The 14,155-nt window shown below is 37.7% G+C and overlaps 2 protein-coding genes across 4 annotated transcripts; both read right to left on the reverse strand.

Annotated features, from left to right (window-relative positions):
• Positions 1 to 27: 27 nt before the first annotated feature.
• On the reverse strand, positions 28 to 7,373 carry ftr87 (finTRIM family, member 87). 3 transcript variants are annotated; one of them, XM_043264717.1, is made up of 7 exons: positions 5,178 to 7,373; positions 5,014 to 5,100; positions 4,048 to 4,281; positions 3,691 to 3,850; positions 2,041 to 2,103; positions 1,870 to 1,923; positions 28 to 737 (listed from the first exon to the last, which is right to left on the reverse strand). In XM_043264717.1, the coding sequence occupies exons 1-7, from the start codon at positions 5,751 to 5,753 to the stop codon at positions 202 to 204; spliced, it is 1,710 nt and encodes a 569-aa protein (XP_043120652.1). In that variant the 5' UTR covers positions 5,754 to 7,373; the 3' UTR covers positions 28 to 201. The 3 variants fall into 3 exon arrangements, with proteins under 3 accessions (XP_043120652.1, XP_043120659.1, XP_043120670.1); XM_043264735.1 differs by having other exon boundaries at positions 656 to 737; positions 2,013 to 2,103; XM_043264724.1 differs by lacking the exon at positions 1,870 to 1,923.
• A 239-nt stretch (positions 7,374 to 7,612) lies between these two features.
• Positions 7,613 to 13,960, reverse strand: ftr67 (finTRIM family, member 67). Its single transcript, XM_043264858.1, has 7 exons — positions 13,281 to 13,960; positions 13,110 to 13,205; positions 11,221 to 11,454; positions 9,314 to 9,467; positions 9,169 to 9,228; positions 8,359 to 8,445; positions 7,613 to 8,118 (listed from the first exon to the last, which is right to left on the reverse strand). The coding sequence occupies exons 1-7, from the start codon at positions 13,875 to 13,877 to the stop codon at positions 8,063 to 8,065; spliced, it is 1,284 nt and encodes a 427-aa protein (XP_043120793.1). The 5' UTR covers positions 13,878 to 13,960; the 3' UTR covers positions 7,613 to 8,062.
• Between the last annotated feature and the right edge of the window lie 195 nt (positions 13,961 to 14,155).

Genomic DNA, 14,155 nt, shown 5'->3' on the forward strand with positions numbered 1-14,155 from the left:
CCAAAAATGAAAATGGTGATTCCAACAATAGGATATATCGAGGTCAGAGCACTTTTTATTGTTGCGTGGGCACTTTAGCTTCAGCAATAACAAGCCACAAGAGAGACGCACAAATTCAACACAAAGGTGAGCGAATGACATACTTTTGATTTTTTTGGGCGAACTGTCTATTGAAACCAAATGAGAGCACAGAATGCGTAACTACGCTGAAAAACTGAAAGTTCGACAGAGTTTCAAAGTAGATCCAATTCCGACCCAGAAACCAGGATAGAGAGGCTGAGTGAACGTAGTTTGCTCTCGGTGCAGCAAAACCATGGTATCGTCTGCCAGAGAAACGCAATAAAACGCCAGCGTTCCAGCTCTGTGATCGAGATACACGCCAACTCTGTGAGGCATCGGAGTGTGTATTTCTACGCTAAGCTTATCGTGCTGGAACAAACAAAGAGAATCGGAGAAATCTAAACTCCACGATTTCGAGTTGCATCCCAGTTTTTGGTCCATGTTTCCTCCGGTTCTGTAGGAAACGCCGACCGAAACTCTGCCGTGTTTCCACTCCACCTCCCAGTAACCGCGTTCAGACAGCCCTTCGGTGCACAGGACTTGAGCCCAGCTGACGAAGCGCTCCGGGTGATCGGGGTACAGCTGCGGCTCGTGGCCGGTCGTGACCTCTGTGCGGTCTCCAGAAAGGCGGAGCAAAGAGTTGGCTGTGTTTGGGTCTAATGTCAAATCGCAGGAGTCTGAAAAAGAGGATACTTTGCTAAGAAGTCCCTTTAAGGCAAATGGTGTTGCTCTGGCTGCCACTTCCAGCTATTTTGAGCTGTTTCACACGTAAAGGCTTAGGAGTACAATTTAAGATATTTTAGATGGAAACCAGAGATTTGTGATTGTCCTGTTGACTGCCAAGTAACGAACAGGTCCAGAAAAGTATGAAACGCATTGACGGAATAGTTCATCTGCCATCAGTGGTTCAATCTGAATTTAACACTTTGTATGCAAAAAAAAAAAAACTATTCAGTTGGTCATCTGTGTCTCTGAAGAATATCCACTGAACACATGGGTGCTCTGGTTTTGTTCAAACCGTAAATGCGACGTATCACGGCTGGGCAAAAGAGTGTGGATATTCTCCAAAATGGCGTTATAGTGATGAGGCGAGACACAAAGGAGATAAATTATTGAATAAAGTCGTTATTTTTATTTTCTTTTCTTACAAAAAGTATCCTTGTCGCTTTATAACATTCTGATTGAACCACTGATAACAGATGGACTATTCTGACAATGTTTTTCATGCTTTTCTGGACGTTGACAGTGCAATTTACTTTGCAGTCAATATGACAAGCCTCCTGGTTTTCATCAAAAATATCTTAAATTGTGTTTCGGAGAAAAAGCTTTTATGCGATTTGAACAAAATGATTAATGAAAAAAAATATTTTGGAGGTGAAGTGTCCCTTTAATTAAGGTCCTTGGTTTGAAGTGCAAACCTTTCTACCTATTACTGCACTTTGATATTCTTATTTCAGGAAGTCTCACACATAGACAGAAAATGACTTGCTTTCAAGGTGAAAAATAAGAGGGATAGCGCCTACAAAGTCGAAATTGTAAGAAAATTGTGCGGTTCTGAGAAAAAAAAAAAAGGAAAATGAACTCGTTTGTGAGAAATAAACAATTCTGGGCAAAAAAGAAAATTTTAAGAAGAATTTCGGAATTGTAAGCCAATTATTTTATTTATAATTGTGAGAAATAAACTTATAATTGCAGGTTGTGATATAAAGTAAATTGCAAGAAAATCCTTTGTCCTGTTGTTCAAAAGTAATGCCAGTGTACCGTTTATTTTTGTCTTTGGTCTCATCCAAGAATGAACTCTGAACTCACACTGTAAGAAATCTCCTCTGGTCCTCGGCTCAGTCTGCTGTAAATGTCTATGGGCTGGAAAAGGTCAGTGAGGTGAATTACGTCAGACGAGTTTTGATGTACACTGGTAAACATGGGCGAGTTGACGCTGTTTGATGACTCACTTGCTGGGAGGGATGTGAGTGTCCGTACCTGTATCGGTGTTCAACGGACAGCTCAGGGAGTTTTCAGCTGACTGATCGTGCCCTCCATCGACTGTAAATATAAGGGTATCCGCCGTCAAGAACCGTTTGTGCACATGTGCTTATATCATTCTAAGTAACCAGGTGGACGAATTTGCAAAGTAAACACGTTCCCGGATCAACATCATCCTGGATGAACATTCCTGTCCGGAAACACAGACTTAACCCCTAGACGTAACCCTACCAATAATTCATTTTATTAAATGATTTATTAAAAACGTTGTAGAAGCACCTAAAACTGAGATTGCCTGCAAAAACGTTCCGATTGGAAAGGTGTTCCCGGGAACATGATGCGCTTGATGTCGCGTAGAAAGGAAGAAATCAATTTAGTTTCGTTTGTCAATGTAAATCATTTGAGAAAACTACAAATATAAATGCACACAGTTAGCCATAACTCTAAGGCTGTAATTTTCGTTTTACACAGCGTTTTAGAATGAAAACGATCCCTGTTTACACTAAACACCCGAAAACGCATGCCACTTGACCGTCCATGCAGGTATAACCATAGATATGATCCTGTTACGTGGAGCTGTCGAATGAGGGAATGTCTACGGGCGTGATGTCATTGTTTACACGGCTGTCAAGGATACAAAAATATGATCTTTTGTGCTCCTAATTGTGGGAGAAATATAATTCCATATAAACGGGGCCAGAGAGCATAGTGAATAACGTACAGGGGCTGTTAGTTTTTAAACTGCATTTAAAATACACTGTGTGTGATTTGTTAACAATTTTCTGTCCTAAATTAGTTCTTAATTTCATTAGTGATGCGGCAAGACCACCATCATCAGACTTCAAGTTAAAGTAACACAACACTTAATTTACACAATAACACAAATTTTTAACAGTTGAATTTTGCCGTTTTTGACTCCATTGAGCCGATCTCCGGTTCTAGTATGTTTAGCTGCAGCATAGCATAGATCATTGATAGTGATTAGACCAGTAGCATCACGCTCAAAAACGGCCAAAGAGTTTTCTATATTTTTCCTATTTAAAACTTGACTCTTCTGTAGTTACATCGTATACTAAGACCGGCGGAAAATGAAAAGTTGTGATTTTTTTTTAGGATTATTTATATGATTAGGAACTATACTCCCATTCCGGCGTAATAATCGAAGAAGTCGATGACACAAAAAGTGATGTGTTCCTTTAAACTAAAAAGTTAATTAAAAATAATTACAGAATTTACTAATTACTTCATTTTTGACTGGTGTTTATTATTAAAAAATGATTTTATATATATATATATATATATATATATATATATATATATATATATATATATATATATATATATATATTAAACTGTTTTTAAATAATAAAAAAGCTTAATTTTTTTTTTTACTTTTCTAATTATGTGTATTTGTGTTATTTATAATCTATTATTTTATGTTGCCATTTTCATTTTATTTAACGTTTTCGAATGATTTTAATGAACATTATTTATAAAAACATTTAAAAAATGTCTTAACTATTTGTCAGCGAATTCATTAAAATCGTTATTTTCAAACCAGTTCACAATTCCTTCACGCATTTTAAGTGGTTACCTCCATAGTCCACCATAGTCTGCTCCCCTGCGTTTCAGAGTTTTTATGCTCACCTAATTCTGCGATCTTCATCGATTCTCTGTCACAGACTTCGCCGACTTTATCCGCGAGCTCTACGAGGGCTTTTCTGAGTATCAGTAAGGAGAAGTAAGGATGGACGTCGATGCTGGGCCGCCCCCCGGCGTCGGGAGGAGCGCAGAGGGTCTTGTAGTTCTGCGCAGGTGAGTCAGACAGGTAAAGTTAGCGTGATAGCGAACAGCGAGCAAGCAAACACGCACCTTTATATTCACTACAGACCCTGAACAAAGAAAACGCTATGCCATGGCCTTGTGGTTCCCATAGCGTTTCGGTTTCGTAACCTCCAGCGCAAATAAACAAATTGGGTTCATGTTTCAGAGCCTGGACTTCACCTGCAGGAAATGGATATGATCTTCTGTGTTCGAGAGCGCCTCCAGCTCGGCTTCTCCTCTCCTCTGTTCAACTATCTGTTGATTCAGTCGTTCCAGGAGCTTCTCGGTCTGTCCGAGAGCCGTCCTCTCCTCCCCTCTGATCAGCTCTTTCACCTCCAGATGCTTTCTTTCGACGGAGCGCTGCAGTCTGGTGAAGATCTTTTCGCTGTCTTCCTCGACCGCTTGCGCTGAACGCTAAAGCAATGATGAAAGACACTGTTTGACCTTCTGGCACGCTCTGTACTGCAGATAAAGACAGTTTATAGCCACGTATCGAAACCAGAGTATCAAAATACGTATCAACAGTATTTCTGATGAGGGTCCGTGTCTAGTAGTTATGAATGGCAGGAAACGCTTGTGTATCCCGCTGGATGAACATATGCATACATAAACAGGGTTGTGCAGGCCCTAGTTGCTGAACAGGTTTCAAAGAAAAAGAAAAAAGACTACTTTTGCCAAAGTTTTAATGAGATGATGATTCGAAGTGCACTTTTTGCTCTGCGTTAGTCACACCAGCTCAAACGTGTGCCTGTTTTACACTTTCAAGGTTTTAAAACATACATGTTTTTATGCGTTTTTGTATTTTTCACGGCCCCTTTCGTAGTGGTCCCGTTAACTGCAATCAATTTCAACTGCATTTCTTTCTCTCCCTCAGAAAGCACCGTTCTGAACCGGTGAAGAGCTGATGATGAGCGCTTGAGCTCGAAACGTCACCCGTGGTGAAAACACAATGAAGCAGTTTTCTATTTCTGGAGCTGTGGTGCGCCTGCTTCGATCTTGTTGTACTGTTCTGAACCAGACACTGAAAATGCTAAATTTCGGCTCTGTGACAGAAACGTAAAAAAACAACGCACAACCACAGATTTGTTCCACCCCGAAAATAAGAAACCCGGTATTTTTTTTTGTACACAATGACAGCGGGCCTACCTTGACATATTTCACGATGTCTCTGAGCTCTTTCTCTCGTTCCTTACACCTCTGTTTTGACTTTTTCCACGCTTCCTCGAGATGTTTCTGTTTGAAAACCACGCACGTGAGAACTTTGCCAACCCTACTTTGTGCACATCACCGATTTCTCTAGTTTTTGTTACCTGTATTTCCATCCTCTCCTCCACCGCCGCCACCACGCTGTGCCCCTTGTGTCCGTCTTTGACGCACAAACTACAAATGCATTGCTGGTCTGTGCGACAGTACACATCCCGCAATTTATTGTGCCGCGAACAGATTCTCTTCTGCGGCAGTTTTGTGACTTCAGTGAGCGGATGCATCCTGCCCCGGTTCCTTTCGTTGTGAGGTTTCAGGTGCATCTCGCAGTAAAACGTCTGACATTTCACGCAAAACCTAACAGCTCGATGCTTCTTCCCGGTGCACACATCGCAGTCGACATCCGCTGCTTTTCCAGCGGCTTCTTGAACGCCGGTTCTCCTCAGTTTCTCCACAATGTCAGCCAGCATGGTGTTTCTGCACAGCGCAGGTTTGGGATTAAAGGTGCGTCTGCACTGAGGGCAGCTGTATTCCTCTTTCGACTCGCATTTCCTCCAGTAACCTTTAATGCACTCCATGCAATAACTGTGTCCGCAGGGAATGGTGACCGGCTCCCAGAGCACTTCCAAGCACACAGAGCAGCAGAACTGCTCCTTGTCCACGGAGATATTCATTCCTGCCATTTTCCCCCCTGCGTGCGTACATGCGTTCGAGGAGAGGGAAATGAAAGGTGGTCGAAGTGAACGAAACAATAGTGTTTGTGTATAAACTGGGCGTGAGCTTAAAGCAGGTACAGTAGAAGCTTATCGGGTTTCGGGCCGAAACAGCCCGGAGCAGCCAATCACCAACAAGTACAAGAGGTCACTTTTGTGTTTTTATGCAAATATAAAGTTGCAGGTGCTCGGGTTTGCTTTACACGCCTCTATATTATGTTCTCCATGATTTCGTGAAACACACTGTGAGTATCAATCATCGATAAAACAAAGAAGCGGGTAACTTTCATTCGTCAGTAATGAAACTTTGTAACTTTTCATATTTATGTGGCAGTTTATGTTTATTTTATACCACAAGCAATGCAAACGTGGCTTTTTGAGATCTTTTTTTGTTAGGTTTCATACCGTGTTATGGTTACGTTCTATTCTTTTTATCATAACTTTTTAATGTGGTAGTTTCCTTAGTATTAAACCGGATACATGTACTGATATGACTGCATTGCCACAAGGCTTCAGGCAAGCTATAAAAAAGAAGATAAAACATGAACAAATACATTAAAGAGAGATATTTTTGCTTTCTGTATAAACAAATTTCTATATAAACAATGCATTAACTGATTTTATAGTTATGTGAAGTGAGCCCTGACTGATGGATTCAGATGATTTATGCTAAATCATAAAGTTGAGAGAGACGTAATTCTAAGATACATTATAAACTCATAATTATGTAAGGTGCTCTAACTTGTCTTTGTGTCTAGTGATTCTAATAAACCTGTACAGCGAGTCATTTTCTTTTGGTTTTGCTAATGCACATGAAAACCACAATTTTGAAATCATGCAATGATTTTTTCATTAAATAGAGTTGGTTTAATGCACGAAAGCCCCTAATTTAAATATATACAACTGATTTGCATTGCAAATAAAATAAAATAAAAATTCCCACAAATAAATGATTTAGTCATTTTCACCTTTAAAGTCATAGTTTTGGATTTGTCCCCCAAACTTAAGCGTATTTTAAGTTGCATTGATTACATATTTCTGGATGTTCATACATCTATACAGAGCTCGTGATTTACTCCGGCGTATTTACACTAAAGCCGTTTTGTTTATTCTAAAGCAACTGAAAATATCACATGACTGATGACGCACTCCGGTCAGGAAATGTTTGATTTTTGCCTTTCATGAGGATTTACGTAAATCTGAGCAGATCCAGATGGCTGTTTCCGGGAAGTTAACGTATAGGAACCAAATTTTAAGACAAAAAATGCTTTAATAAATATTCACGATGATGAAAAGCTGTAATGATAACGTAACTTAGTCACATACTCATGAGATAAAAAAAAAGTCAAAATAATGAGGCAGAAAAATGAGACAAAAAGTGACATTTCATAATTATAAAGTCTATATGTAGACATTTGTAAATATTCACTAATACTATAAAAGTCTAAATTGTGAGAAAATCATGACAAGTAATAATTACGGCAACTCTACATTTGAGATATTAATCATATTTCCTATTTAATTAATTCATTTTTCATGCCATAATGTTTTTTAATTAAACTTCAACTTACGCTTATGATTACTAAGACTATTTTTGTTTCTTATGTGGCAAAAAAGTTGAAAATAAAGAGATGTTAAAAACCATAATAGATAGTCTCGGGTTTGTTTGTCATTGGAAAAAAATCAAGTGCATCTTTTTTTTATTATTTTGGTTACACAGTAAAACACCAAACTGTTTGGAAGAAACTTTATTTTTCATGATGTGAAAAATAAGTATTTAACATCCTAATTTTAAAAATTCTTGCAATTAAACAATGTTTAATACACACAAATACATCTGAAATATACAGTATAAAGCTAAAATGAACATTTGTTAATAGAGTCAGTGAATAAAACACTGATAATTTACACGAGGATAACACTCTATAATGTGTATGATTAATACTTAAGAAAATACTATGATCGTAGCTTAATCAACAGGTAATTATTTTTAAAAGTTTTGATCACACAATATTGCAACTTTCACTCCAAACACGTGTGCGACTGTAAGATATACAGAGAAGTTTATAAAGTTAATACCATTGAGACTTGGACGGTAGACACTGAAACGCATCTGCATTTACATTTCTGTCTTATTTAGAAATAAGAGTTTGCGGTTAATATAGCTTTACAGGTTTTTTTTAACCATGAAAATGTACATGTTCCAAAAAAACTACAACAAACCGACTTTGGCCTCTTGACTGAATTCTGTTCAGGCTTTTTTCAGGCCCAACTTAAGGCTACCTTCGTCTCCTACGTGGCTGAAGTCTCTGGCGAGGACCCTGTGATCTGGATCCTGAAGGGCGAAGAGAAAATAAGAAAGCATCGACTCAGAGATGGTCAACAGTCTACACTATAAGAAAACATCTACAGAAAAATGTCCTGGAGGTCAGTTATAATTGCAGACGCTTCTTTTAACTTTAAAACTAAAAAATGCGTTTCGAAACACAGGTAACACATCTGTAAAAAATCAATACAGAAAAAAAAAAAATTCTAAATTTTTTTTTAAAGAGCACAATAAAGAGGTGATACTCACCAGACGACGAGAACGGAAACACACTAATTGTTGGGACGTTAATGGTAAACGGGCTCTGGACAACGTGACCAAAGACTGGTGGCGAGGCTAAGAAATAAACAGTTCATCCTGTTAGCACCGAAAGCTTCTTCACATGTAGTTACAAAAAAAAAATAATAAAAAAATAATGTGTAGTTCTAAAAAAATTTTTATAAAAATTGTTAATGTTTTACATGTCAATATTTGTCAAATAAATGTTGTTTTTAAGGACTTTCTATATTTATTAATAAATCCTAAATTTTATTTTTTGGTGAAAGCAAACTAAAACAGCATCACAAATATCCTGCATAAAGAAGGCTTACCCAGAATGCATTGCAACTAAATCAGTAAAAAAAAAATCAGCCATGTTGGAAAATGGGCTACAAACAAATGCTGACAAAAAAAAATGTTTTTGTTATTTAAAAAAAAATATATTTCATTGATATATAAAAGTATAAAGGTAAATCGAATTAAAATACACCATTTTAGCCATCTATGCGAAATTTAATTTTGACATTTTTATTACAATATCAAGAAGCTAATCAAGTTGATTCCTGCACTTTTAAAAAATTAAGCAGCTTTATTGTCATTTGTGGTCCAATCGTGGAAACGGTTCTCAAAAACGGTTCTTTATAGAAGAAAAAGGATCTTGAAAAAAAGTTCTTCTGCATTATGAAACCAATCATTTCTTGAAAAACCGATCACTGAAAAAGATGGTTCACAAAGCTCGCTATGTTTTTTAGAAAAGATTGTGCATGCAAGACTTAATCGAATGCATTTTTTAATCCTCACCCGTAATGGACTCTGAATCCGTCTTTGGTTTGCTGCTCTCGATGATAGTGACGTGATTCACTGCAAACCAGAACGGGGCGCTTAGATCGAGTACTTCACAATACAATGAAATATTGATTTAGTCTCAGGATGCAAGTGTGTTCACCTTTCTCTGAGATATTGACAAATCCTCCCTGACAGACGTCCTCGAGGAGAGCCTGGAACTCTGTCAGAGCCGTCATCATGGATCCGAAGTTTGGGTCAGAGGTGATGTTTGGCAGGTCAACAGATACGGGCTGAGCGCACAGAGACCTGCAGTCCTGGAGCACAGCGAAAGCAGTGAATCACAAACGCAGGTCGCAAGAGCAGAAACTGATGCAGTCTCAATTCCTTTTTTTCCCTTTATAGTCTTTTGGGGGTGGGAAACAATTTTTAATCACCGTGTGATGAGTGGTCCGTGTGATGATGTGCGGTTCACGTACGCTCACATCTGAAGGGAAACAGCTCGCCACCCTAAAGTTAACCTGACTAGGTAAGTTTTACGGTTGAATCTTTAAATTCTTAATTCACAATTCTGTTATGTCTAATATTTCCGAGGTTATATCTCGTAGTTTTAAGTTACATCTGAAGGAAACGGTCACCAGAAATGAACATTTTTAATACTCAACAAATATTTTAAAGTGCAAAAGAAGAATTATTTCTGGAACATCCCTATTTTAACCTCACAAATGTAAACCTGTCACTAATCCGTAATTCATATCTTACGATTTTGCGTTGTTCATAACACAAATTAGACTTTTATTTACTTATAACTTGCGATTATTTAGAGATGACATCTTGCGGTTTTTCGTTTTTTTAAATTTGCTACGTATTCCTCACAATATCTTACAAATATAACACAGTACTGTCTTTATTTTCCATGAAAATAACAAATTTTTCCACACAGTTGTGAGTTCAGTCTCTCTCTCTCTCTCTATATATATATATATCTATATCTATATATATATATATATATATATCTATATATATATATATATATATATATATATATATATATATATATATATATATATCTATCTATCTATCTATCTATCTATCTATATATATATATATATATATATATATGTGTGTAATAACAATTTACAATTAAATCTTTAAAACAATCCTGACTTTGTTATATATATTTTTGGCGATATTGGGATAAAATACTGGAATTCAGTTTTGCTTTACATTATTTCTTGCAATTAAATGTTTATATCTTGCAGCTGACTCAGATCAGACTTCATTCAGAACAGTACATTTATGGAAGTTCTTACTCTTTAAGTTCATATTTCGCAATATTGACTTACGTCTTGCAATTTAGACTTCAGAATTGTGTTTATAACAGACCATCGGATGAATTTCTTCCATTTCAGAGTTTACATATGTCTGTTTATATATATATATATATATATACCCCCCCATACTTTTCAGATATAAACTTGGAGTTCTGACAAAAAATGCAATGCTAAATATTTAAAAACCAGTTTACCGTCTACAGCCTCCATATATGACCCATAATAAAGATACTAACTGTAATGTATAATGTCTTTGGTGTAACCAAAGTAAAAAAAAAAAGCACAATTAATGAAAGTGCTTCAATGCACTTTCTAAATGAGTATTTTAATGTGTTGGTATGTAACTATGGGTAAAATTGTTCATGAGGTCACAAAACATTATAAGGTTAGTTAAAAAGCACAATATATTAAAACTGCTTTATCAATAAAGGCTTAAAGCCAACTGTTTCGAATCATTTTTGACTTTGCCACTGGTTGAAATGTGGAAATCTGCAACAGCAGGTGAGAAACGAATTGAGTTTTCTTGAACTATTTCTTCTAAACCCTAACAATAAGAGTTTCGAATGGAGAGCGGGTAAAGATCTGGGCCCCTCATTAAAACACAGATCAGTGTCAAACGGCAGAAAATGTGCTTCATGAACTAATCAGCACCGTGTCCTTCAACAAGGCACTTAACCTCAGGACGCCCCGGAGACTCTGGATAAGAAAGCAATTTGTGAACAAGCGTCAGCGTTACCTGAAGGAAAGCGATGTGGTCCTCGGTTTGCGAGAGCTCTCCTAATTCCGCGTGTCTGTTCTTCAGCTCCGTTATCTCCCGCTCCAGTTGTTGAAGGATGGTTCCAGCCTGGCTCACTGCCGCCCTCTCCTGACCCCGGATCAGCTCCGTCACTTCGGTGCGCCGGCGCTCTATGGAGCACACCAGCTCCGTGAAGATGCGCTCGCTCTCCTCGAGGGCCGACTGCGCGGAGAGCTGAGAGGAGACAAAGGAGGAATGATAAAGAGCGGCTTCGGCTTTAAAGAGGTCACGCGGCGGGAAACGGGATTTTCATTGCTCTTTTGAAGCAGGAGTTTGATGCGCTCTGCAGACGTGCTCGAACTTCCAGGACTCGGTCGTAGAGGAACGCTCGCTGAAACTAAAGCGCATGAGAAATCTTTACACGGCCTCAGCCTTGAGAGCGCGCTGTACATAACAGAGACCTTGGTCAGGGGCGCAGTCTAAGATGAACTTATCCGTACGATACTCGCACAGGATTTCCAGCTTAATATTGGATTTAGAAAGTAAAAAGTTTTTAATTTATATAAAACTAAAATATTTTGATAAAAAGAAAACTTCTATTTTGAGTTTATTCAAACGGACAGCCTGGTTTGTGGACCCGAAGCTCTTGGTCTTGATCTGGCGCTACTCTGGACCTGAATCTTTTAGTTTAGTCTTGGTGTAAGAGGTCTTGATTTTAGCTCTGTGGCCAATCAGGACACTTACATATAAATACGACAATGACAAATATATTTTAATTGTAAAAAAACAATAATTAAACAAATTAAACAATGTTTTAATTTTAAAATGTGGTTATTTTATTAAAAGACAGCCTTTTTAATGAGATATTGAAAGCTCTAATTTCAATTATTGGCAATAGCTTAAAAAATATTGTATGAAAAGTAATTTGTTAGTTATATTTATGTTTTTGCCTTTGACATTAAAAACCTGTGCATCTATCTATCTATCTATCTATCTATCTATCTATCTATCTATCTATCTATATATTTATATAGTTATACAATACACATTAAATATAATTACCATTTTAAACAACTTTTTTTTTTTTTTTTTGAAATGTCATTTCTTTCTGCTATTTTATGTAACTTATTCTTGTGGTGTAAAGTCTTAAAAAAAAAAAAAAAAATATATATATATATATATATATATATATATATATATATATATATATATATATATATATATATATATATATATATATACACCTTTATGAAAACCAATATGCAGTTCTATTAAGGATTCTTTGAAGAATTAAAAAAATTAAATAGAACAGTTTTTTTTTTTAATAGAAATCTATTCTATCTTTAAATGTGACCTTGGAGCACAAAACCAATTTTAACTGGGGTATATTTATATCAATAGCCAATATTACATTGTATGGGTCAAAATTATTTAGTAAATATATCAAAACATGCATTATATGCAAAATATGCATTAGTAAAAACTTCATTTGGACATCTATAAAGGATATTTACTAATTTTCTTAGTATTTAGATTTTTATACCCTCAAATTCCTGATTTTTAAATTGTTGTATCTAGTTGTAATACTTGTAGTGGAAATAAATGGCAAATTAATATATAAAAAGAACTGGGTACATTGGGTTTTCCCCAATACATAAACTATCAAATCCAAAAAGTTTTGCAATATCTGATACTGATTGACCTTAAAACTTCAGTGGAGTCTGTTAGGAGAAACACACACACACACACACACTTTGAATATTGGACTACAATTCAAATTGTAATACCTCTGGCATACCGATTTCATTTTACAAATTTTTGACCAGTACACACACACATACACACACACACACACACACACACACACACGCACACAGAGAGAGACTCACAGTGAGCATCTGTATAGCCTCTCTAAGGTCGGCCAGCTCCTTCTCTCTCTCCTCGATCCTCTGCTGGGAAATCCTCTGCATCTCCGCCAGAGCATTCTGGGAAGAAAAACACAGGTTACATAACGTGCCGTATTTCTACCGGCTCGCAAAACAGCGCTCTGGAAACGTTACCTTTTTCTCATTCATCTCGGCTGTAGCTAGAACAGTGTCGTGTCCTTTGTGTTCATCTGTTAAACAAAGATAACAAATACACTGCTGATCCGTGCGGCAGAACACCTCCAGGAGTTTATCGTGGCGAGAGCAGAGCTGGTCTTGCATGGTCTTTGAAGGAGAGACCAGCTTGTGCTTCTGAAAGGCAGGAGACTCGTAGTGGGGCTGAAGGTGGGTCTCGCAGTAAGACGCCAGACAGACCAGGCAGGATTTAAAGGCTTTGTTTTTTGTCCCGGAGCAAACATCACACTCCACATCCCCGGGTTCGGCTTGGGTGGGATCAGACGCTGTCAGTCCGGCGTGGAGCCCCGTCTTCTTCAGTTTCTCCACCACATCAGCCAGCATTGTGTTCCTGCCCAGCACGGGTCTGGGAGCAAAGCTCTGCCTGCACTGAGGACAGCCATAGATCCCCAGACAGTCATCCTGGTCCCAGTAGCCTTTAATGCAGCCTTTACAATAACTGTGTCCACATGGAATAGTCACAGGGTCCTTCAAGACGTCCAGGCATATGGAGCAGTTGAACTGGTCGTGCTCCAGGAAAACCCCAGCTTGCGCCATTTTAAAAGGATTCTTGCCGTCCAACCCAGCGGCAGAATGAAGCTCAGGCTAGCTTTGTTTATGCAGGAAGTGAGTCATGTGACCGCGGAGCCTGACAGGAGGGGGAGGGGCTGAACAGCTGCTCTGAGCATGTCAGAAAACACTGCAGTGTTAAACTCGGGGGGGTGTTAAGCGCTCTGATAAGAATTAGTGCAGCTCAACAAAAAAAAGGTCATAGGTCAACCCAAAATAAGCGCAGAAATAAAAATGAACACAAAATACATTAAAAATAAATATAA

Source organism: Puntigrus tetrazona, chromosome 2 (genome assembly GCF_018831695.1).
Source record: "Puntigrus tetrazona isolate hp1 chromosome 2, ASM1883169v1, whole genome shotgun sequence".
NCBI classification, from domain to species: Eukaryota; Metazoa; Chordata; class Actinopteri; order Cypriniformes; family Cyprinidae; genus Puntigrus; species Puntigrus tetrazona.